The sequence below is a fragment of the Chelonoidis abingdonii genome, chromosome 19, assembly GCF_003597395.2.
Source record: "Chelonoidis abingdonii isolate Lonesome George chromosome 19, CheloAbing_2.0, whole genome shotgun sequence".
Classification (NCBI taxonomy): domain Eukaryota; kingdom Metazoa; phylum Chordata; order Testudines; family Testudinidae; genus Chelonoidis; species Chelonoidis abingdonii.
In genome coordinates this window covers 9,137,838-9,160,118 of record NC_133787.1, presented here as the reverse complement: position 1 = coordinate 9,160,118, position 22,281 = coordinate 9,137,838, and the positions used below count along the sequence as shown (strand labels likewise).

Here is a 22,281-nt window from a genome sequence, read left to right as displayed (position 1 = left end):
AAACTTCCTAATTTTCAGGGTAGTTAAACACTGAAATAAATTGACTAGGGAAAATGTGGAATTTCCATCATTGGAGATTTTTAAGATCAGGTTAGACAAACACCTGTCAGGGATGGTTTAGATAATACTTAGTCCTGCCTTGAGTGCAGGAGACCGGAGTAGATGACCTCTCGAGGTCCCTTCCAGTCCTGTGATTCTGTGAAGCCCCACATTGGGCAACACCAGGTTCATGAGCTGATGTGGGATCAGTTGGCCGTATCCCATCACACCTGTGGAGGGAGGAGCTTAAAAAGGGAAATAAAGAGCACCATCGGTGGTAGACCAGAGAGAGAAAAGCAGCCCTCCAGTTTTTGGAGAGAGGACTGTCTGAAGGCAAGAACTCCTTGGATGATCGCTGCCTGATGGTCCCTGAAGGAAGGGAAGGCCTGATTCTGATCCACCTTTGATGGCATTATTTTTCCATATTAGCCTGTGAGCCAATTGTGGACACAGCTTAACGGAAGCTCTCTTTTAAAAAGAGGGTCTTAGCCCACCTGTGGGACAACTTATTTGTGTTAAGTTCTTTTAGTTAGTTGACGACCTTGGAAGGGGTGGACTAAGTCTCTAACAACTGGGCTGGTGTGGTTGAACACTCAAACGTGACAGAGTAGAAGCCTTGTGAGTGAAGGAGCTCTGCCCAGGGTCTAGGGGTACTCAGGGAAAGGAATCCAGTGACAGATTGCTTCTGAATTCTCTCTATATGTTTCCAGTGATGGTAAATGGATTTTAAAATGTTAAGTATCTTTGGCTAGGCTTATCTTTGTTATGCATACCAGAAAGCTTGCAAAATTGACCTGCAAATACATAAAAATAGGTCATCTTAAGGGAGTTCAGGTTGGGCCAAGAGTATTGTGAATAATTTTTCTTGCAATCTTTTTGTACTCCCAAAGCCACAATTTAAGAAACATTTAAGGAAGGGAAGAGGAATAAGAGAACTTTTTGGAACCTCCATAGTCTATTTTGAGTTCAGATCAGGTTTCGAGTGGGAATTCAGGAGTACTCTTTTTATTGCAACATATTTCCAGTAAACTTAAAAATGTATCACAGTCTGACATGGTATTGCAGAATTGACTTGTTCCTTCACAAGAGAAGTTGGGATTGATACTGACGTTTTCAAGACAAGGCATGAGAGGAACAGCATGAGGAAAACTTTGGTGAGCTGCTTGTGTGTGTATTTTTGAAAAGACAATCTTGTTTTATTTCTAGAGATAGTAAATAAATATATATTGCGCGCACACACACAATCTGCCTGCAGTCTTCCTGTTTTTCCTCAGTTATGCAACATAATGATGAATACTACCTAACCTTGTGTTTGTTATAGTTTGATATTTTCAAAATCTGGTATTTGAGTAAAATTCTAGCCCTTGTGTATGGTAGTTATACTAATGCGACCAATTGTGACATTATATTAACCCTGGAACTTAATAGAATTTGAATCTGAATCTTTAAGCAAACAAACAAAATCTTAGCTATAGGCTGTATAAAGAATACGGCCCCAATCCTACACACACTTGTGCGGTTGCTTAACTTTATCGATATGAGCAGTTCCTTGGACATGTGCTAGACTGTTCATGAAAACAGAATAAAACACACAGCTAAATGTTTGCAGGGTCTGGCCCTGTATAGCTGAGTACTAGTGTCACTGTGTTGACAAACAGATCTCTGAAGCAAGAGAGAAAAAAGACCTCTTTAATGATAAAATGTCTGTCTTCTAGAAAATGAGGATTTTTTAAATGTCAAATAAATTTAAGTTTAGATTTTGGTTTTTATTGCATTCTGTTTTCTCAACTTCTTTATTTTGCAAGGATCAACAGAGCAATTCATATTAAAGATATGTGCTAAATAACTTTGAGTAACATGCAAGGAATTCCAATGATATGACAAACAATGGGTCTGATCCTTCTCCCATTGAAAGGAGTGGCAAAAATCCCATGGACTTCACCTGATGCAAGATTGGACTCAAAATCTTGCTGCTTATGAAATCAATACAGGACTCATACCAGTATGGGACTGTGATTCACAGTCTTATGTAGAAATCCTTTATACAAAAGCAGTCTATGTTGTACTTTTTAGGGCAGTGGTTTTCAAACTTTTTGAGCTGAGCTCCCACTTTGAGTTACAATTTTTGGTTGCACCCCCATCGCCCCAGCCCAGACAAAAATAGACCCATGCAAAAGTCTGCTTGATAGCGTACTCGTAAACCTACCAGAGACCTTAACACGCTTTTTAATTCAATTACCTACATCTGTTACTCCTGGGGGAAATCTGTGAGCAGTATTTAAAAATTCTGCATATTTTATTTATCAAAACAACACAATGTAATCACGCCAGTTTCAGTTATTTTGGTAATTTATTTCATAATACCTGTCAGCAAGTAGGTCTGTAACATTACGGTCAACCAAAAAAAGATTCAGGAAATGTTTTATGACAAATAGATTCCTCACTAGGCATATTAATACAGAACGTTGAGTAATTTATTTCAACTACAATACAGAACCATATTTTCCGCATGCCTCAGAAGCAGTGCAAAGGCTTGGGGGAGTCAGGGGCAATGCAGGAGCTGAGCTAGAGAAAAGTAATTGCTGGGAAGGAGCCTGGGAGTGAACCTCTGGAGGGTTGTTGGGTGTGGGTGGGAAAATCCATGGAAGGGTTTTTGGGGGGGGGAGGGATTGTTAGGGATTTGGGATACTCCCCTGTGCAGATCCTGGCTGACCCCTAGCCTCTCCCATTCAGTCAGGCACATCTGCCCCTGTCTCCATGTGTCCGTGCCCCCTTCACTCAGCCAATTTTCCCATGTCCCCATGTGGTCCTGCACCCCCCACTCAACTGCCCCATTTCCATGTAGCCCTGCACCCCCCCACTCACTGCTGGTGCCACAGCAGCTCCTGGTGGGCGAAAGGCATAACTGCAGAAACTCTTCAGCAGAATGTATTTTCTGCAGAGAAAAAACAATCTGCGGGACACATTAATTCTGCACATGCACAGTGGTGCAGAATTCCCCTAGGAGTAACCTGTAAGTTTCAAATACACAGATACTTACCAATGGTACAGCCAAGGTACCAAAGCAGGCTGCTTGTATGTTGCAGCTAGGCTGCATTGCTAGGGCAGGGCCAGTATATGCCCCTCTGCACCTCCCCGCTTGGGGGAAGGTGCATGCGACAGTCTCTGGGGTTGGAGCTAGTGCTGGGTGTGGAGGCTGCCAGGAGTGGAAATCAGTGCAGCCACAGTGGATGTTGACACTGACCCACAGACTAGGTGACCTGCTGAGGTGAGTCGGAGTGAAAGTGGTGCTCCCTCCCTGCCCCCTATGGGGGGGAGAGGGGGTCTGGCCTGGGCCCTGACATACAGGGCTAGCACAAACTGCCTGGCATTGCTGTTTGCTTCCCTGAACGTTCCTCCACGTGCCCTAGGGAGGTGCACACCATAGCTTTAAATCCCCTGCTTAGTGAATCAGAGAAAAGTCAGAGAAACCAAGTCATGACTTCAGTTGTTTCTTGGTGAAACCCAGTGAAGTCCATTTTTTTCATTTAAATAATATGCCTTTTAAAATGGCTGTGCATGAAACAAGTTTCTAGAACTTATTCTTAGTTATATGGCCCATATCGTGTATAGTGCTTTAGACAGTGATGACACTAAATTTGTGGGCAAAGGAAATTGTTTATGATCGTCTACGGTAAGTGTGATATTGCCAAACAAGTTAAAGAGCATCTCAAACACATGATTTAGTTCTGGAGATTGAGATCATCCTTGAATGGCTGCAGTTATCACCGGCCAGGTTTCATTAGGTGACCTGTTTCATTTTCTTTTTTAAATTACATCTCTGTGGTTTTGAATGCCCTCCATTGCCTTGTGATCATGTTATCAGTCAGGAAATGCTACTCATGTTCTCTGTGGCCACAAGTCTGCTCCTAAAACACTTCCTTGTTTTAGTGCTCGGAAGAGCTGGTCAGTTTTTTTTGTTTGGTGTTTTTATTTTTTTATTTTGGTCAAAATAATTTTTGATGAAAATGGCTTTTTAACCAACATGGAAAATTTCACAGCAAGCTTATTTTAATCCTAACTTCCCTTTCTAAATGAAAAATAGAAAACCACAAACTTTTTTGGTTCTTGAAATCTGAAAAGTTTGGTGGCTTCACTTTTGCTCTTGAAAACGGGGCAGAGAATTGTTGTTTTGGGCTTAACCTAAACAATAAAGGGAAACATTTCAAACTAAATGAGATTTTTTTTCCCCAAAACTTTTAATAGAAAATGTGTTGTGTTTTTTTTTGTTGTTTTTTTTTTTAACCCTGTAGTGCTCTGCTTGATATCATCGTGTTCATATTCCAGGTTCATTCATTTATCCTCCCACAGGAAAGCAAGCAAAATGCTCAGAATAGGCCATAAGTGGAACTTGATCATATCATAGGCATTGAGCTGACTCTCTGCCCTGGAGTGAATGTCACAGTCCGTGTTGAGTCAGCCTGAAACAGCCTATCTCAGCTCATTTCCCTCCCTCCATCAGTCCAGCCTGATTCCTCTCACCCATTTTGTAGAGATAGGGCTGAAGAATGTCATATGTGCTGAGTCTCAAAACAAGGAGGGCTGGATGTAATTTAGGAGGGGCACAGAAAATGAAACCAAGGTACTATCTTTTTCGCAATCTGCAGTGGTGAGAGAGTCCCTAAAATTAAGTTCAGACCTGGTCTCAGTTCTCCCATATACTCTATCCCGAACCTCAAATGTTAATACTCGTATTGCTTAGACAAAGTAACGCTACATCTGTAGCCCTGTTCTTCCTAATGTGATGGTTGTCTGGTGTTTCTTTTTCTTGATACCAAACACTTGGATTAACCTTAATCTGTCAGTCATTAGCAAATATTAGTAAGTCATCTTTGACATTTTGCTCTAACTGAAACTGTAGGCTTTGCCTGTTGGAAGTTATTAATTAAATAAAACTCCCTGCTGTGTGGAAGGGGGAAAAAGTATAATTCAAAAGGGGAGATGAAAGTCGCCTTCTCAGTGTCTCATGCTGAAACGCAGGCATTTCTTCTGATCTCTGTCTCGGACCTTTCTCTCTTCAGAAGGCATTAGATTCTTCAGATAACCTGTTATTTCCAATTAGAAGTAAGTGCCCTTTGCAATTTTTTGGTATCTGCATAACTTACTCAGGTAACAGCTACCTTGGAAAGTGCAGGGCTTGAACTGAAGGAAACTATTTACTACAGTATCAGAGGAGTAGCCGTGTTAGTCTGGATCTGTAAAAGCAGCAGAGAATCCTGTGGCACCTTATAGACTAACAGACGTTTTGGAGCATGAGCTTTCGTGGGTGAATACCCACTTCGTCAGACGCAGGTTCTTTCCAAATGAAAAATATTTAACTTCTCCTTTTGTAGTAGCTGAGGGAGCAATCGATTCATGCTAGAGTGGTCCCGAGTGCTGCTCTGTCACTTTTTTGGGGAACCAGAATGGTGTTCACAGTTCTCAGAAGTATTAGAAGTTGTCCCAGTATGTCTTTTTTTATTTTTTTAGGGCTCCAGCTCTGAGCCTGGGTAACATGTGAGTTTATAATAATGTGTGTAAAGTGCTGTAGAATACAGTGGGGTTTTCAATCTTTAGTATTTATATGCCCCCAATACCATACTACCTGAGTGTGTTTACCCTCAGAGCACCTCTGCGAGGTAGGACAGTGCTATTATCCCCATTGTACAGATGGGGTAACTGAGGTGCAGAGAGGCTAAGGAACTTGCCCTAGGATCACAGAAGAAGTCTGAGGGAGGGGTGAATTTTGTGCTGCTAACTACCTCATCTAGGCAGAGTGCTGAAGATTCTACCGGGATGTGCTCTCTGCAGGGTGTGGGTTGAATGTGCTAGTTCTGGGGTGGTGCAGTAGCATCCATGCTCTGGGACAAAGCTGCTGTTGGGATGATAATGCCTTTTACCTAGGCACTTAGGGGAACGAGAGAGCTACTTCCTGTTACCTCCAGACGCAGTGCAGAGAAAGGAGAGTGCATTCATTTGATGTTGCTACCACTCAGCAATACCATCAAGAGAGATTCCCCTCAGGGACTGGGCATGGTGGTTTAGAGCTGTCTTGGGGACTAGGCGAGAAGTGTTGAGTTTCTCCTGGTAGCAATTCTAATCTAGCATCTGAGGGAGAGTGCCCAGGGAGTGAAGATTCCATGTGTGCTTGTCCCTTTTTGGTATGTGGTTGGGAAGAAGAAAACAGGAGCTCTGGTTGCCCGGGTATTGGGCAAGACTGCAGCTATTGAGGATGGATGGTGGAAGATTTTCCACAGAAAAAACCTTGCGTGAATGGCCTCACATCTGGTGAAAAAATTGTCTGCTGGTTGCAGATTACAGACACACAATTTGAAGTAGAAACATTTTCTTGAGGATTTTAGGGAAAGCAGGTAAAATTGGGCTCATAATGGGAAAACATGTCTGTCTTAATTACAGAGGGACTTCAACCTCTCTAAGGCTTTAGAAAGTCAGTCTGTCCTTGCTTTGCCCTATTGAGTATTTTAGGGCTTCTCTTTTTCAGGATTTATTAATTTAATTTTTCAGGGTTTATTTTTAGCAGTTTTTGAATTTTTATGTAGCTGTCAAAAATCAGGGTTTTCAAGGGCTTTCTTGTATATACTGTACTGAGTCATGGATATATTATATACATAATCATAGTGCATACTGTAATGAGTAATCTCTTTGTAATGTTCTCTTGTGCACTTTGACATAGTACTGGTTCAAACAGCACTACATTAAAGTACACTAAGGAACCTTTAGTGCACACCAGCAGGCTTTACACAGACAATTAATATGCAGCACTTTAGTGTGCGTTAGTAATCACACCCTGTAGTGCACATTGCTGCTCTGGTGGACAAGCCGTTAGACATTCCTGGTGTTTTTGTTTGTGCTTATCCAATAAACACTGATTTCTTTTTTATAGGGGCTTTTTATCAGTGTTTATCGCTTGAAACCTGAAATCAGAAGCCGTATGTATTTGCAGTGGTCTGAGATCAGCATGTGATATTTCAGATTATACCGTGTGTGTGCCTGGTTAGTGCAATAATAGAGAAGTTCAATATAGCATGTCAGTGAACTGAAAGTGGAGCCAAAACTGTAGCTTTTAAGTTTTTTTTTGCTGGTCTGCACCTCTCTCACCAGCATCCAGTATTTCAGGGTCTTGCTAGCTAAGGAACGTGAAAAACAAAATAGCAGTTGATCAATCGGCAGACCTAAGATACTTGTAGGAGCACAGCAGGCATAGCTATATTTTTGCTTTTGCTGTTTTTGGTTTACTGTGGGTCCTGTGGTCTCATAATTGATTGCAGTAACTTAGAGGATGCTGCAGGAGGGGAATAGCTATTAAAAACCTCCATGAGGAGTCTAAAGTTGGCTGGCATAAGAGCAGGTCGATCAGGCTGAAATCAGTTCTGTGCATGGTGCTGGTTCTGCCTAGATCTATAATTAACGTTTGCTAATTTCATTGAAATGCATGCTGGCTACAGAAGGCTGGTCTGTTGGAAGATTTTACCTTGCTTTTTATTCTGTTTTATTTCCAATTAAGTGGTACTCTCGATCCATTAAGCTTTCAAAGCAAGTGGCAGCTGTCAATAATACTGCTCTCTGCTCCTTTGGTACAAAAACAAAAAGTGTATTAAGTACCCTTCCCCTGCATATTGGGCTCTCAAGAGAAAATAAACTGCTTTCTTGTTAAAATGCCAGGTACTGTAAAGCAGGCAAAATGCACTGTCAGGTGCATTATGGTAGGCACATCAAATATTTGCTGTGAGATCAGATAATTATTGAAAGATCAAGGTAATGGTCCTATAACAAAGATATTTGTGTAGGATGCATCAGCAATGAAACAGTTAATAGCTAGGGATGAGAGCAGTTTGTGTTAGAGTTCATTGGCCATTTTGTATTCTTCTATATTCTTCTTCTGACAACAGCAGGAAAGAAGAAGAGCTCACTGCCTAACGTTCCAAAGAATATGCAAATGTAGCCACATACTGTACCCATGTCGAATTTCATGGGAGCTGTTTGGCTAACTATCCTGCAACCCATTGGAAAATGTAGCTGTCTAGTGTCTAATTTCACTTTGAATTCCCTGCCTTTTGCCATTTAGCCATTGGTTACATGTATTTTATTTCCCTCCATAATTCAACGCTCCCATTAGCATTGTATGTGAAAAAGACATTGACCTACAGCTAAATTTAACTGCCCTGTGGAAATTGCCAATGTTTTTCTAATGTCACTTCATATCATTGAAATATTTTTTCTAACATGTTATGTTGGAAGTGTTATTTTTCCACATGTTGTGTACAGAGCCCAAAGTTTCCCATGTGAATACTGATAACAAATGGCTAGGAAAAGGCACAGAAAAACATTATTTGTAAATTTGTTCATTGAGCAATTTTGAATAATAAGTAAATGGGAAAGCATCATAAGCTGGCAATGGAAAATAAGATAATGAATTGACTGAATTATTCACATATATATTTAGCAGAGATGGCATTTCTAAGGGATGGGTAAAGGGGAAAGATAAGCATATGAATATTTGGAGCAAGTAAATTCCAAGGAAAGAGTGGAATCATTTAGTGTACAAGGGGATATAATTAGGTTATGGTATTTATCCCACGGCACAATCTACTGAGCTGTGGAATAATCTCACTCAAAGTGTCAGATCTCTCGGCACTGCCAAAAAAGTGTACATTGTGGGACAATTCCCCACTAACAAGGAGGGTTGGAGTTGACCAAATAGATCTATTCCACCTCCAACTTCTATAACCCACTCTTAACTCCTCCCAGAATGGGCAACACAGCCAATCAAATTCCATACCGCAGCTATTTCCTAAGGGAGAAATTCACTGCTTCGGGGAGAGCCAGGAGAAGGCCTGTGTATCACTTAAGTCCCATTTAAGCCTTGTGCAAAGAAAATATAAGATATGAACCTTATGCCTTATCTTATGGTCTCTTTGCCATGAAGCTTATGTAGGATGTAAGTGGTGTGTAAGTCCCGTGCTAGTCTTCTCAGAGGAATGAATTTCACCATAGGTGAAAGCAGCCCAGTTAGCACACTGCATGCAGTTTCAAAGAACCACCAGAAAATCTCTGCAGCTTTTCAACTTTTTAATTACTTTTTCCCCAGCAGTTCAAAATTAACTACTGCAGCAAAGTGCTACCTAAATGGGGGGTGGTGAGGATGAAAGCAGTATCCCACCGCCAGTCTTTACGTGTGCTCTATTTATAACGCATTTCCAGAGCTCACTGCCATTATATGCTTATTCCAGCAGAGAGAACTGAGCTCCCAATCACTTGTCTTCAAGCAGCAGCTGAGCACCTATGCTTCTGAAATGAAACAATAACAAGTTTCTTCCTGGTTCACTCGAACAAAGAAAAGATGTAGCAAGAATGAAGTAGAATTCCGCATGTCTATGCCTCGGATTTGCTCTGGGGTAGCTGCACTGGTGCAGTGGTCCCTAATGTAGATAAACTATGCAATCCTACATGTGGGGTCCCATTATAATAATAATAATGAAGGATAAGGGAAAGAAGGAAAGAGCAATTAATGTGCAGGTCTGATCGGGCCTGTGGTGCAGGGGATGGATCACTTGATGATCACCTGTTCTGTTCATTCCCTCTGAAGCAGCTGGCACTGGCCACTGTTGGAAGACAGGATACTGGGCTAGGTGGACCCAGTATGGCTGTTCTTATGGTATTTTGGACTATAACACACTGTGACTCTCTGAGTAGGCGGTGATGAAGGGCTCAGCACACAAACTTAGCAATAAAAATGTTCACCAAGGAACCCAGTCTTACTCCTCACTGAAGTCCAAAACAGCTGCAGTCTACTTCAGTGGGAGCCTGACTCTAACATAAGGGTTAAGGTTGCACTGAGGACCACCAGATAAAAGGAGGATGGCTTGCCAAGTACCTTCAAAGAAATCTTGGCATGTTCATATTATCCTAGTTCTTTGGAACCAATGGTCTTGAGCAGTGGTTCCAAAATCATGCTCTGTGGACCACTAGTGCTCTGCACTCCTTGGTGGTTTATAGAGAACTAGTTGGTCATATACCACTAGATGGCTTCTTTCCTTCCAGCTATAAAGTTGCATTACAGCTGTTCAAAAATACACACTTTCCTAATATTACTCTTCCATGCAAGCAACTGCAGTAGCTGCCACAAATGTTTGATGTAGGTGGTCCCTGCATATACACATTGGAGGGGAGGTGGTCCATGCTATGGAAAAGCATAATCTGTCTATTAAGATGTGGGCCATGCTATTAAAAGGTTTTGGAGCTCCCCAGTCTTAGAGGATCATGAAGCAAAGCCTAGTTCTGTCTCAACTCAGCCAACTACAAGCAAGATATCTTGTAACAGGGAAGGACACCATTAATATTTAAAATATATATGCACATTTATGTATTTCTGTAATGTCAAGTTGTTTTAAAACAGCACATTGACATACTATTAACAAAATACTAACTGACATACTATTAACAAAATAAAACAAAGTTCACTGGGATTGACATCAAAACATAGTCTGTGCTGCTCTGTGTACTGACCCAAACAATACACTTCTAATTAGAGATGACTCCCTGAGGTCTACTTTGAGAGGGTCTGGATCTGCACTTTGCTGCTTGGGTCTATCTCTAGTTTTAATTTTCTCCATTATTGTCCTTCCAATTTGTGAATATTTTGTGTGTGTGCAGAGGGTGCTCAGACGGAAGATAAAGTGGGTTATGGCACTTCGGCAGAAGGACTTATAACTATTGTAAATAATACTCTTGGTCTGTGGATGTAAACAGCACAAAGCATGTCTTTTTACAAGCAGCATTCTAAGATTAGGAATATTTGTCCAGTTGAGCCATGCAATTAGTTCAGTAGCTCTAGAAACGGCCAAGTGGAATCAGCTGGCTGGTTTTGAGAGTTTTTTGTGGGGTGGCAGAAGTAAGTTGTGTTCTGGGTTGTCCTACGTAAACGGGGGTTCAAATTTTTGGTCTGGCACAGTAATGATGGTGTGATAAATGAAGCGGGGTAGCTGTCTTTTATGGACACCCAGCCAGCCAATTTAGCTAGAAAGTCCCTCTTGGTGGCTGTTCTCTGCTTGCTTTACCTGTTAAGGGCTAACAAAGTCCCCCAAGTAAAGGAAAGGCAGTCTGAACAAAAGAGCCAATGGGAAGGCTAGAACTTTTTAAAATGGGGGAAAATACTTCCCCTTTGTGTCTGTTGTTGGATTTTTGGCATTCCAAGAGGTTTGTGCATAAGTTGTTTGTTTAGCTGGTGGCAACAGCTACTTACTTTTTGTTTTATTTCTCAGCTCTTTCCCGGTGGGGGTTGTGTGTGAAAGGGCTTGTGTGGGTACCCCACAGGAAGGAATATTCAAGTGCACCTTCCCTGGTTCAAAAAAAAGAAAAGGGGGTTTTGCATTTGGGTGATGGCAGCATTTACCAAGCCAAGGTCAGAAAAAAGCTATCACCTGGGGAATTTAATGCAAGCCTGAAGTGGCAAGTATTAATTTTTAGAATCCTTGTGGGCCCTCACCTTCTGCACTGGAAGTGCCAGAGTGGGGAGTCAGCCTTGACAGATGGAGACCAAGTAGAGCCCTTTCCAGCAGCTTGTGCCTGAGAGAGGTTCTAGCTTCATCAGCAGAGCCAAGCAACCAAAATGGGTCAAAAGTGAGTGGCATTGTGATCCTGTGTGCCAGGTCATACCACCGTTCGTTCAGATTTGGTCCCCCGTGACATGAGTCAGGATCGGTGGGTTCCAACCCTGGTTGTGGAAGAGGAGTGGGGGGGCGGACAGTGAGTGGAGTTGGGAGCCCGGACTCCTGGGTTCTAACTCTGGTTGTGGAAGAGGAGTGGGGGGTAGTGATTGAAGCTGGGTTCTAACTGAATGGGGTTTAGTAGGAGCTGTGGGGCTGTGAGCAGAGGGCTGCAGCGCTTATTTAGCACAAGGCAGCTTTCCCCTATCTTCCCCCCACACCATGTGGCCCCTTGGATCCGCCCCTGGCTGCTCCGCTCCTGTGAGTGTTCAGGGTGGGGTTTGCAGCGGTGCCAGCGAGTGCTGTCAGGGGTGATGCAGCCTGTGTGGGAGGGAATACCCCCGGCTCCAGCATGAAGACTGTGTGAAAGATGTGTGAGCAGGCAGCGCGCTACTGCAGGGACAGCGTCCACAAGATCCTCCACAAACAGCAGCCGCAGATCAGGGGACTGGACGGGCTGCTCCGCTGGATAGTCACCAAGATGAGCGACAAGAGCATCCTCTCGGACAGGGAGCTCCTGCAGGAGGGGCAGGCGGCCGCCGGCCAGGGCTTCTTGCCCCCGGGGCAGCGGAAAGGCACCTCGGTGATCCTGGATGTGAGTTCGAAGCCCCGGCTCGCGGGGCTAGGGCCGCGCTGGGGGACTGGGCGGTGGTAGGGCTCCTGGGTGCTGCGGGAGCGGCGTGTGCGGGTCTCTCCCGGCCCCTGGACTTTAAAGGGGGAGCCTGGACTGGTGCAAAGCGCCCCCAAAGTGAGGGCGCTGCGAGTGGCGCCCTCACCCCCCTTTTGCATGGCCCGGCTGCCTCCTCATGCCCCGTCTCTGGCACCGCACCAGGCCATGCTCCGGAGCCGGGCGGGCGGGCGGCCGGGACGCTCCCGGGTAGCGGCGGGGTCGGGAGGGTTTGCAGCCTGGCAAAGAGCAGATGCGGACGGGGGAGGGCAGGGGAAGCGCTTGCTCTGGCCGTGCAGCCTAACACAGCGGCACTTTAACTTGGACGAGAGGGGGCCCCCGGTCTGGGCGGCTTTCAGCACCCAGGAGAGTTCAGGTTTCAAATGCGCAACCTGCGGGGCGATGTGGGTAGGTCTCGCATCGCAGGGGATCTGCACCTCAAAAGGGAGCGCAGTGGTCCCTAGAAGCGGCCATGGGAGTGCTTTGGGCAGCAGGGACCCGGGTCTTAACGCCGCTCCTCAGAGCTCCAGTCCCTGCTGTCAGTTTCATGTGAGGAGTTTCTGCTGAGCTGCTTCTCCGGGCCACTGGCAGCGCCTAAAGGGAGAAGCTGAACCTCCCCTGGGCACTGTGTCAATAAGAGTATTCGGTGCCCAAGCCAGCACAGGTTCATTTGGAAGAACCTCCTAATGCTCCATTATGTGGTAGCAGTGTCCCTCCAACCCCCAATCTTCTCTTGCTGGTACAATCGCTGCTTTTCCTTTTAAATGCACATGCTACTGTCTCCTGAGCTTGAACAGTATCCGGGGTGTTTGTGTGGATCAATATTGCTGGGAGAGATGGGAGCCAGAAAGGGCAAAATCTCTATATGGACCGTCCATTTAGATGAATATTTTAAGGCGAACATCTGCTCTGCCGTTTGAGATTAGATTAAATGGGTTTGTTTGCACTTCAAAACCCGCTGTTTTCTAAATGCATTTGATCAATGCAGTTGGCTAGGTTTCAGTCAATAGAAAGCAAATGGCACTTTAACAACACTGAAATTTAAGAATAGTTAGTGTTCGTAAACCTGGCTTGGCATGCTGAGTTAGTGGTGTGATGCAATTCCACTTTGATTATGGGAAATGGGATATCTCTTACTGTATTTAATTTACAAGTGAATGATAGGTATTCTGTGATAATTACTCAATAGCTAGTAACATCCAATATGTACTTAGGTTAAATAAAAAATAAAACGCAGTATATAGTGTTATTTCTGGCACATTTCCTAAGGTGAAACTGTAAAGCAGTGGTTCTCAACCAGGGTACATGTACCCCTGGGGATACACAGAGGTTTTCCAGGGGGTACATCAACTCATCTAGATAGTTGTCTAGTTTTACAACAGACTACATAAAAAGCACTAGTGAAGTCAGTACAAACTAAAATTTCATATGATTGGTTTATATTGCTCTATATACTGTACATTTAAATGTAAGTTCAATACTTATATTCCAATTGATTTATTTTATAATTATATGGTACAAATGAGAAGTACTGAAAAATTGCTTGATAGTGTGCTGTGGCACTTTTTTTGTTTGTTTGTCAGATTTTGTAAGCAAAAGTTTTGAAGTGAGATGAAACTTGATGGTACGCAAGACAAATCAGACTCCTGAAAGGGGTACAGTAGTCTGAAAAGGCTGAGAGCCACTGCTGTAAAGTGAATATTTTTTTAATATTAAGCCTCAAATGAGATTGGTCATTTGGCATTTAAGGTACATTAAACTGGATGTTTAAATCTAAATGAAATCTGTATTTGAGACACTTTAAGTGTGAAAGAAAAGTGTGGGGCGTATTAATGTAATTAAACCCTTTACAAGAGTAAGAGACACATAGAATGAGTTCATTCCAACCTTTGAGGTAGATTTCTTCTCTCAACTGTGCAAGAAATTAGTTGAGCATATTTAAAATTCTTACAAAATTAACTAAAAGTAAAAATAGTCCCAGAATAAAATAACTATGAATTCATTGATCTCGCAAGGCTCTGGCATGTGAATTTCAGTCAAGAGAGATAATTTCACTTGGTAACTAACTGAATAACTTGGGAGGAACATAGCCAGCCTGTACCATACCTGGGAGAGACTGTGTGTGTCAGGCATGAATGCTGGATTGCTTTGTAAAATGAAGATGATTAAACAGAATATCTTTTGCTGTGTTCTTTTCTTGAGATGCTAGGACATGCTCTCATTATGTGTGGCATGCTTGTGAAACGTAATTGGGCTTTGTCAAATTTTCTTCTCGCTATTCTTATGATTACAATAGTCTGTTTTTAGTCATAAAAGTCTAATGAGAAAACTTCGGTAATTTAACAGTTTTTACATCTGATGTTTACTCAGTCCTATTTTATCAGTTTGCACCTGTACAAATTGTGCAACTTTTCTTGATTGTATCTTCACCAAAAATATAGAACCCTCTGAAGAGTAGTGAAAAAAATACCCAAGGACTGCTATGTAATAGTTTGCATTGAGCTGTCTTTAGGGCATGCAAGTGATTTGGAACTTTTATGTCAATATTGTTAGGGAATGTGTGTTTAATACGTCATAATAATTACAGTTTTAGTAAATCCTTTGCATTTAGATGGAATTAAAAGAGAACAGAGTTGGGGAGGGAAAAGGGGGGAACAAACCCTAGCACAGGCAACTCCTGAAGCAAATATAGTGCAAACAGTTATAATTACATATTTGCTCAGACAGTGGCATCTGTAGATGACACAGCTGTGCAAAAAATATTTTGGCCTGACAAGATGCTCACTAGGTGGAAGATATTGTTTTAGTTAAAAACAGTCATATTAATGTTAAGCTCGATTCAACATGCTAGAATTTTTTTGAAAATGGGAAAAGGAGAGATTGATATGAGAAAACATGAAGTATAAACTTGTAAAATTATGTAGCCCCGGGGAAACAAAACAAACTATAATGCACAGCACATTCATCTGTATCTGAATCATTCCTTTGCTTTCCAGTAGATTGTTAAAGATCTTTTTTTGCATTATCTCTTATGGGTTGAAAGTAGAATTGGATGAATGCTGCAAAAATAATTTGAAAACATTGTGGTTCTTTAAAAGTTTGCTTTACCTTCATTCTTTATAACTACAGCAAGAGCTTTAACTGAGATTGTGACTCTGCTGTTTTAGGCTCTTTATAAACACCTGCTGAGACAGTGACCACTCCAAAGAGCTTACAATCTAGATAAGATAGAATAGTGGGAGAAAGGAAGTATTATCGCCATTTTACATATCTGGAACTTAAGGCACAGTGAAAGACTTGTCCAAAAAGTCTGTGGCAGAGCTAGGAATGCAATTTAGGGCTCCACAGTCCTTTTCCAACGCCCTAATCACAAGACCATCCTTCCTCTCAGCAGTTCATGGGTAGGCATGCCAAACCCATGAAAAAAACCGCAGAAATGTGGGCTTGTTTTTGGCTTAATTGGCTTATGAGTTGCGTGTTGGCTAGTTTTTGACTTGTAGCTTGTTGCCTTTTTTTTTTTAATCGGCTCCCAGCAAGCAGGGGTAAGTGTCAGCAAGCAGGGGCAAGGGGGAGAGAGAGTCGGGGGTGCACAGCAGACCCACCACAGTCCCAAACTGCACTCTGGGGGGATTTAGTCACATAGTGTTGAGGTTCTCAGGGGCTGGCTTGTTTTGGCCTTGTTTTGAAATGGGATTTGTTTGATTTTAGGCTTACTGTGAAAGTTAGGGTGCTTATTTACCATGTGAAAGTTGCCAACTGTGTTCATGGGCCCTTTATGTCATTGCTTTCCATGAACTTTTACTCAAGAATATTTGCTAAAAGCAAATTTAAGATCACACTCTCAAATTCTCATGGAAGAAACTTGTTCTCTTTCCATGAGCATCAGCACCAGAAACCTGAACGAGTTCCATTAATCCATTCAGGGAATAAAATATACCATGTGACTTATTTGACTAGTCACAACTAAGCAGTTTGAATTCTGGAGAGAAAGCTATAGAATAAGTGATCTGTGAAAAATTTAATCAAATATATTTGAATACCAAATCTAAGCAAATCACAACTCGTTCACAGGCAGCTTAACACTCAGAAGAAGGTTAAATTTGTTTAAATCATTGATTATGAATTAGTCACTCAGCTCAGATGACTGTTCTGAAACTTACAAATAATCCATGTTACTTATTTCCATTCTTTATTCTTTCTCCTGCTCTAAATTTCCTTTGAGTTATGCATCCCTGATACCTTTTATTCAGGTTCATAACAACTATCTAGGCATTTAAGAAAGAGGCACTGTACAGACAGCAGGATCAAAAATGCATGTGCAAAATACCTGTCACACAGCACAGTGTTGGGATTTTAGGTTTTTCTGCATGACTTTTTGAATGAACCTACATATTTAACTTTTTACTGTACACAATCACTGGACACTGACTTAAGAAAAGCCCCTGCCTAGAATATGATAAATTATATAATACCAGTTTGGAAGCTGATATGTTTTGTTATCTTTAGTGAAAGTCCCTACGTAGCTATCCTTGTTAACTGGTTTGTTACCTACTAATGGCCTCTTTGCTGTGCCAGAGTGGCAGGAGTTCTGTAAAGACAATGGGGTAGATAGGGAAGGGAAGAGGTGGGGACTGGTAAGTAACAGATAATGATCCTTCGGTGTGATTAATGAAAAACATTGATGGGTTCTTAAAAAAGTGCTCATCTTCAATGGAATAGTGGCTCTTCATGGGACCTTGAGGGTCAAGGAAGAATAAAATGGCAAAGGCAGAATGGGTGAGATCTCGTGGTCGGTGACAAGAGAAACATAATTTAGGGAGATAAACTAGTTTGAGTCCAAATTTTCCTTGCAATATTTTTCTGTGTCTTTGACTGGTTTGCAAACAGGCTCATGTACATTCTTTTGGGTGAGTAAAATAGATGATAAATAGTGTTTAAAGGTGCAGTTTAAGATTCTGGTATTCCCGGTGTTAAAATATATCACGTAAAATTACAGACTAGCTTTTCTGCACCCTATTAATAAATGAATGGAGACTATCTTTAAACACTGGGCACTTCCCAGCATAAATGGGGCTTTAAAATAGTGATTGATATATGCTAGGAAAGAGCAATGGTAGGTTATGCTGTGCTGATTTCTTGCACTAAGATACATGGATAGCATCATTCAGTATTGTGACAGACCCAGGCCAGTGAGGTACAGGAGTCTGGTAGGGGGCTAATATACTGGTCACTGGCTAAGTAGTTTTCTGTTCCCTGAGTGACCAGAGCAGGGGTTGCACTAGAGTAATCAGGAACCTGCAAGAACCAATTAAGGCAGACAGGCTGATTAGAACACCTGCAGCCAATCAAGGCAGGCTAATCAGGGCACCTGGGGGTAAATTTCAGGGCACCCTGGGTTTTAAAAAAGGGAAAGCTTCCAACTTCCGGTTTTTCAGGGAGGGGGGAGCCAAGAGGGGAGAGAGTTTGCATGTAGCAGAAGCTGGGAGGGCAAGAGGTTCACCAAGGAGCTGAGAGTGAGAGAGGTGCTTGGCTGCTGGGAGGACATTAAAAGGAGTACAAAGCGTTAATTCAGGACACACAGGAGGGAAGGTTCCTGTGGTGATGTTAACAAGAAAAGGTGTTTGAAGATAAAGAAGGTGTTTGGAGGAGGCCATGGGGAAGTAGCCCAGGGAGTTGTAGCTGTCATGCAGCTGTTACAGGAGGCACTATAGACAGCTGCAAACCACAGGGCCCTGGGCTGGAACCCGGAGTAGAGGGCGGGTCCGGGTTCCCCCCAAACCTCTCAACTCCTAATCAGACACAGGACAAGTTGACCCAGACTGTGGGGAAGATCACTGAGGTGAGCAACTCTGCCAATAAGTGCAGGACCCACCAAGGTAGAGGAGGAACTTTGTCACAGTATTTAAAACTAATTTGCTGCCATATCAGCAAAATCAGCCTAATGTGCTGGGATCAGACAGGGATCTGTATCTAAATAGTTGTCATCAGCATGGATCTCAATGCATTCCCACATTTTGAAACTCGACTATGTAACATTGCACCCGTTTGCATGCTGGTGCATTACAGCAGCATGTGGCATACCTGGAGTTGTTAATTTTGTTTAATGTGCCCTAGTTGCAGCCCATAATACTCACTGATCTCTGAGCAGTCTGATTGGGGAGCACTCCTCGTTAACAGACACCAATTTGCACACAGCTTTCCTGCCCTATGGTTCAATTATTTATGACATTTGATCACATAGTTTATTAAATTGGTCGTCTTATTTCCCAGCTGGAGTGGTAATTAAATTAAGACTATACTGTAGCATTCATGCTGGCTATCAGTAGTTAATCCAGTACTGCTAGAGTCAAACATTCAAAAATCATGAATCAGACCAACCAAATTAATGAGACTTCCTTAAAGATCACGAGATTTTAAAAATAATATATGTTGAGTTATTTTGATTTGCCTTCTGAGTTATTTAGAGATGATGAGGATTAAAATGTTTTATCTGGAATTCTCATATAATCAGGCACGGGGGTGTTTTTTAAAAAAACCCAAACCCCACAAACACCAAATATTGTGAGACTGTTAATAAAATTGCAAGAGTGGTAACAGCATTAAACTGTAAAGGCCGAGGGAAATAGTGCAAAGGAATTGTACCAAATCATATAATTTGTGTGTGTAGGTGTATATACACATACTGTGTAAAATGTAAATTGCAAGAAACCCTGGGGATGAGAGCAGTAGACATATCTAGAGAGAATCATTTATAACTCCATCTGGTCAGCACGCAGAAATCTATTTGCAGACCATTGGTATCAATCACTTCCTGGTGCCCCGCTTTTTAATTAAAAGCGCAAGAGTAGTGGCTGAAATTAGCACTGAAACAAAGCTATCTTTGAATAAATCATATTAATATCATAGCTTAATTCATAGATAGCAGTAGCAGAAGGTGATAATCAATATTAAACTGTAGGCAGGTGAGTCCCGTGTGGTTTAAATACATGGGGTCAGATTTTTATAAGCACCCATCTATCACTTGGCATCCCATTAAATGTCCATCTTTTGAAAGGCCTCAACCAGGGTTTCAGAAAAGCTCAGCATCCAATATGCCGAGCCCTTTTGAAGATCTGGCCCATGAGATGCATTGACTAGTGGAACACTCTCCTCTCCATTCTCTAACACTTCTGATTAGGGCTTGTTGCTCTTCATTCTCCTTCCATATTTCTCAGATCTTTAATAATCTGCTCTGTGGCCAGATTCTACCCTAGATGACACCTCCACAACTCCTTTTATTGACTTAAATGAAGCTGCATGCATATAACTTCGGGAGGAATTTGGCTTGTATCTAGCAGTGACTTCCCAAATGTAGAACAAAGAACCAACATTTTTTGTAATTCTCTCTCCCTTAGTCTCTATTCTAGCTCTAGCTAGTAAAACAATCACATTTCCAATATTTTCTTCTTACTCTGTTCCCTTCTTCTGTTTTTAATGTACTCATTTTTTCTCTCCTCCTCTCCCTTTCACCCCTGTAACTCTGCTCATTTCTCTCTCAGGATGAAAAAATGGAGGACTGGAAATGACCCTTCTCCTCAATCTCCACTCTTAAAATCCAAAAGCTTTCCAGTATCTCAGAATGCCCTGACCTCTGAAGTGTTAATAGGACTTTGATGGGGTGCTGAGATTAGCTAAAGACTGGGCATGATATACATATTGTGACAGACCTAGACCAGTGGAGTACATGAGTCTGGTCCTATTGGTATCCAAGGGGTGGGCGGGCAAAGCCCACCCACTTCTAAAGGGCTGCCCCCCAGCCTAAGCGGAGGATCCACAGGTCTAGGACACCAAGCAATTCCGTTGGACAACTAATGAAAAAAACAGGAGCGGGAGTGAGGTCATAGGGCTAAACGAAGGGAACCCAATGGGGACACCGAGCAGAGAACCCCAGACAACGCCCACTGCTCCTCAAAGGCGTCAAGGGAGCTAGTGGACGCCGCCCAGAGGAACTCTGCCACTCTGCCCAGATACATGAATGGACAGGAGGAAAGCAGAAATAGGCCCCGCAGTCGCAGGGGAAATCCCATCGGCCCAAAAACCCTTAAACATGAGTCTGGTAGAGGGGCAAATTATACTGGTCACTGGATGGAATGAGCTTTCTGTTCTGCCTAAGTGACCAGAGCAGGGGCTGCACTAGAGTAATCAGGAACCTGCCTAGAACCAATTTAAGGCAGACAGGCTGATTAGATCACCTGCAGCCAATCAAGGCAGGCTAATCAGGGCACCTGGGTTTAAAAAGGAGCTCACTCCAGTCAGGTGGAGGAGGAAGCCAGAGGAGAGGAAGTGTGTGTGAGGAGCTGGGAGCAAGAAGGCACAAGGAGCTGAGAGTGAGAGTGTGTGCTGCTGGAGGACTAAGGAGTACAAGCGTTATCAGACACCAGGAGGAAGGTCCTTGTGGTGAGGATAAAGAAGGTGTTTGGAGGAGGCCATGGGAAGTAGCCCAGGGAGTTGTAGCTCTCATGTGACTGTTACAAGAGGCACTATAGACAGCTGCAATCCACAGGGCCCTGGGCTGGAATCTGGAGTAGAGGTCGGGCCTGGGTTCCCCCCAAACCTCCCAACTCCTGATCAAACACAGGAAGAGTTGATCCAGACTGTGGGGAAGATCACTGAGGTGAGCAACACTGCCAATAAGTGCAGGACCCACCAAGGTAGAGGAGGAACTTTGTCACAATATTTAAGTATTGTTCAACTGCAGGGCCAGTCATGCCCTGTAGAAATGAGTTGTTGATCTCTGTCTAGTTCCTGGCTTACATCTTTCTGCATCACATTTGTGTTGGCTTTCAGGTTGGCTTTCTCGGCAGAGGTCAAGAGCTAAAGGGACCTGCAAGGTGAGAGTAGAAGTTCCAGGCTGGAACACTGTACTGTATGTGTACTGGGATGTGGGCAGGAGAGCTCGCTCGCACCGAAGTCTGTACTGCATCTGTTCTGTGCAGTAATAAAAGACCACCAGACCTTTCACCAGTACTAAAATATTAAAGAAGAAATAAGAGTGCTCCATAGAACAATACAGAGATTTGACTCCTCTGTATCCTGCCTGAAATTCACTAAGGCTTCCAAAGCATGATCTCGCCACATGTGGTGAGAGCTCCCTTTGAAAATCAATAGGAAGGGTGAAGAATAAATGATTCTTTTCTCCAGCACATCACCTGCTTTGGTAAAATATTGCCATGGAAAGCTAGCATTTTACACCCTGCAAGTCAGTGAGTTTGGAGCTGAAGTAGAGATACTATTGAACCATAGATATCTATGGGAATATTCCATCCAACAAATCTTTGTGTGGAAATGGCCTCTTGAAACCTTTACTCCTGTCCAGCTGTTATTCAATTGTACCTTTTGAAGCGTTACTTAGATCCATCTGAAGGCATAGGTTGCCTCCCTTCCTCCTCTCCAAAGAAAGAAAAGAGGAGGATAGCATCCTGTGTAATCCAGATATTAACATCCCTTCAGCAGATGCTCGTTCCTTTGATTTAGCTGTGCCACGTTAGCACCATAACTTTCTCCACTAATAGCACTTCTTGATGCTTATCCTGTAAGATGCACACCCACCCAATACTTCAACAAGTATGAAGGAGACAGAGTTCATAGGTACTTATATTGCTAAGAAGACAACCAGAACTGATTGCAGCGGGAGCAAGAAAGATTTTTTAAAGGCCCTGGTGGGTGGAAAGTGTCTGTAACTGTATTAATGTAGAAAAACAAATGAAGTGCAAAAGAGCATAAGAATTCCTTTGAGAAGTGAGCAATTGATTGAAGAGACTAGAGGCCAGATTCCTGACCCTACTAAACCTC

At 42.8% G+C, this 22,281-nt stretch overlaps 1 protein-coding gene across 1 annotated transcript in view; it reads left to right on the top strand.

Moving 5' to 3' along the window:
* The first annotated feature begins 12,070 nt into the window (after positions 1–12,070).
* Positions 12,071–22,281, top strand: part of NECAB2 (N-terminal EF-hand calcium binding protein 2) — a 303,651-nt gene continuing 293,440 nt past the window's right edge. Inside the window, exon 1 of the mRNA XM_032785742.2 lies at positions 12,071–12,378. Coding sequence (XP_032641633.1) covers positions 12,154–12,378 — 225 coding nt within the window. The 5' untranslated portion in view covers positions 12,071–12,153. The remainder of the gene's footprint in view (positions 12,379–22,281) is intronic.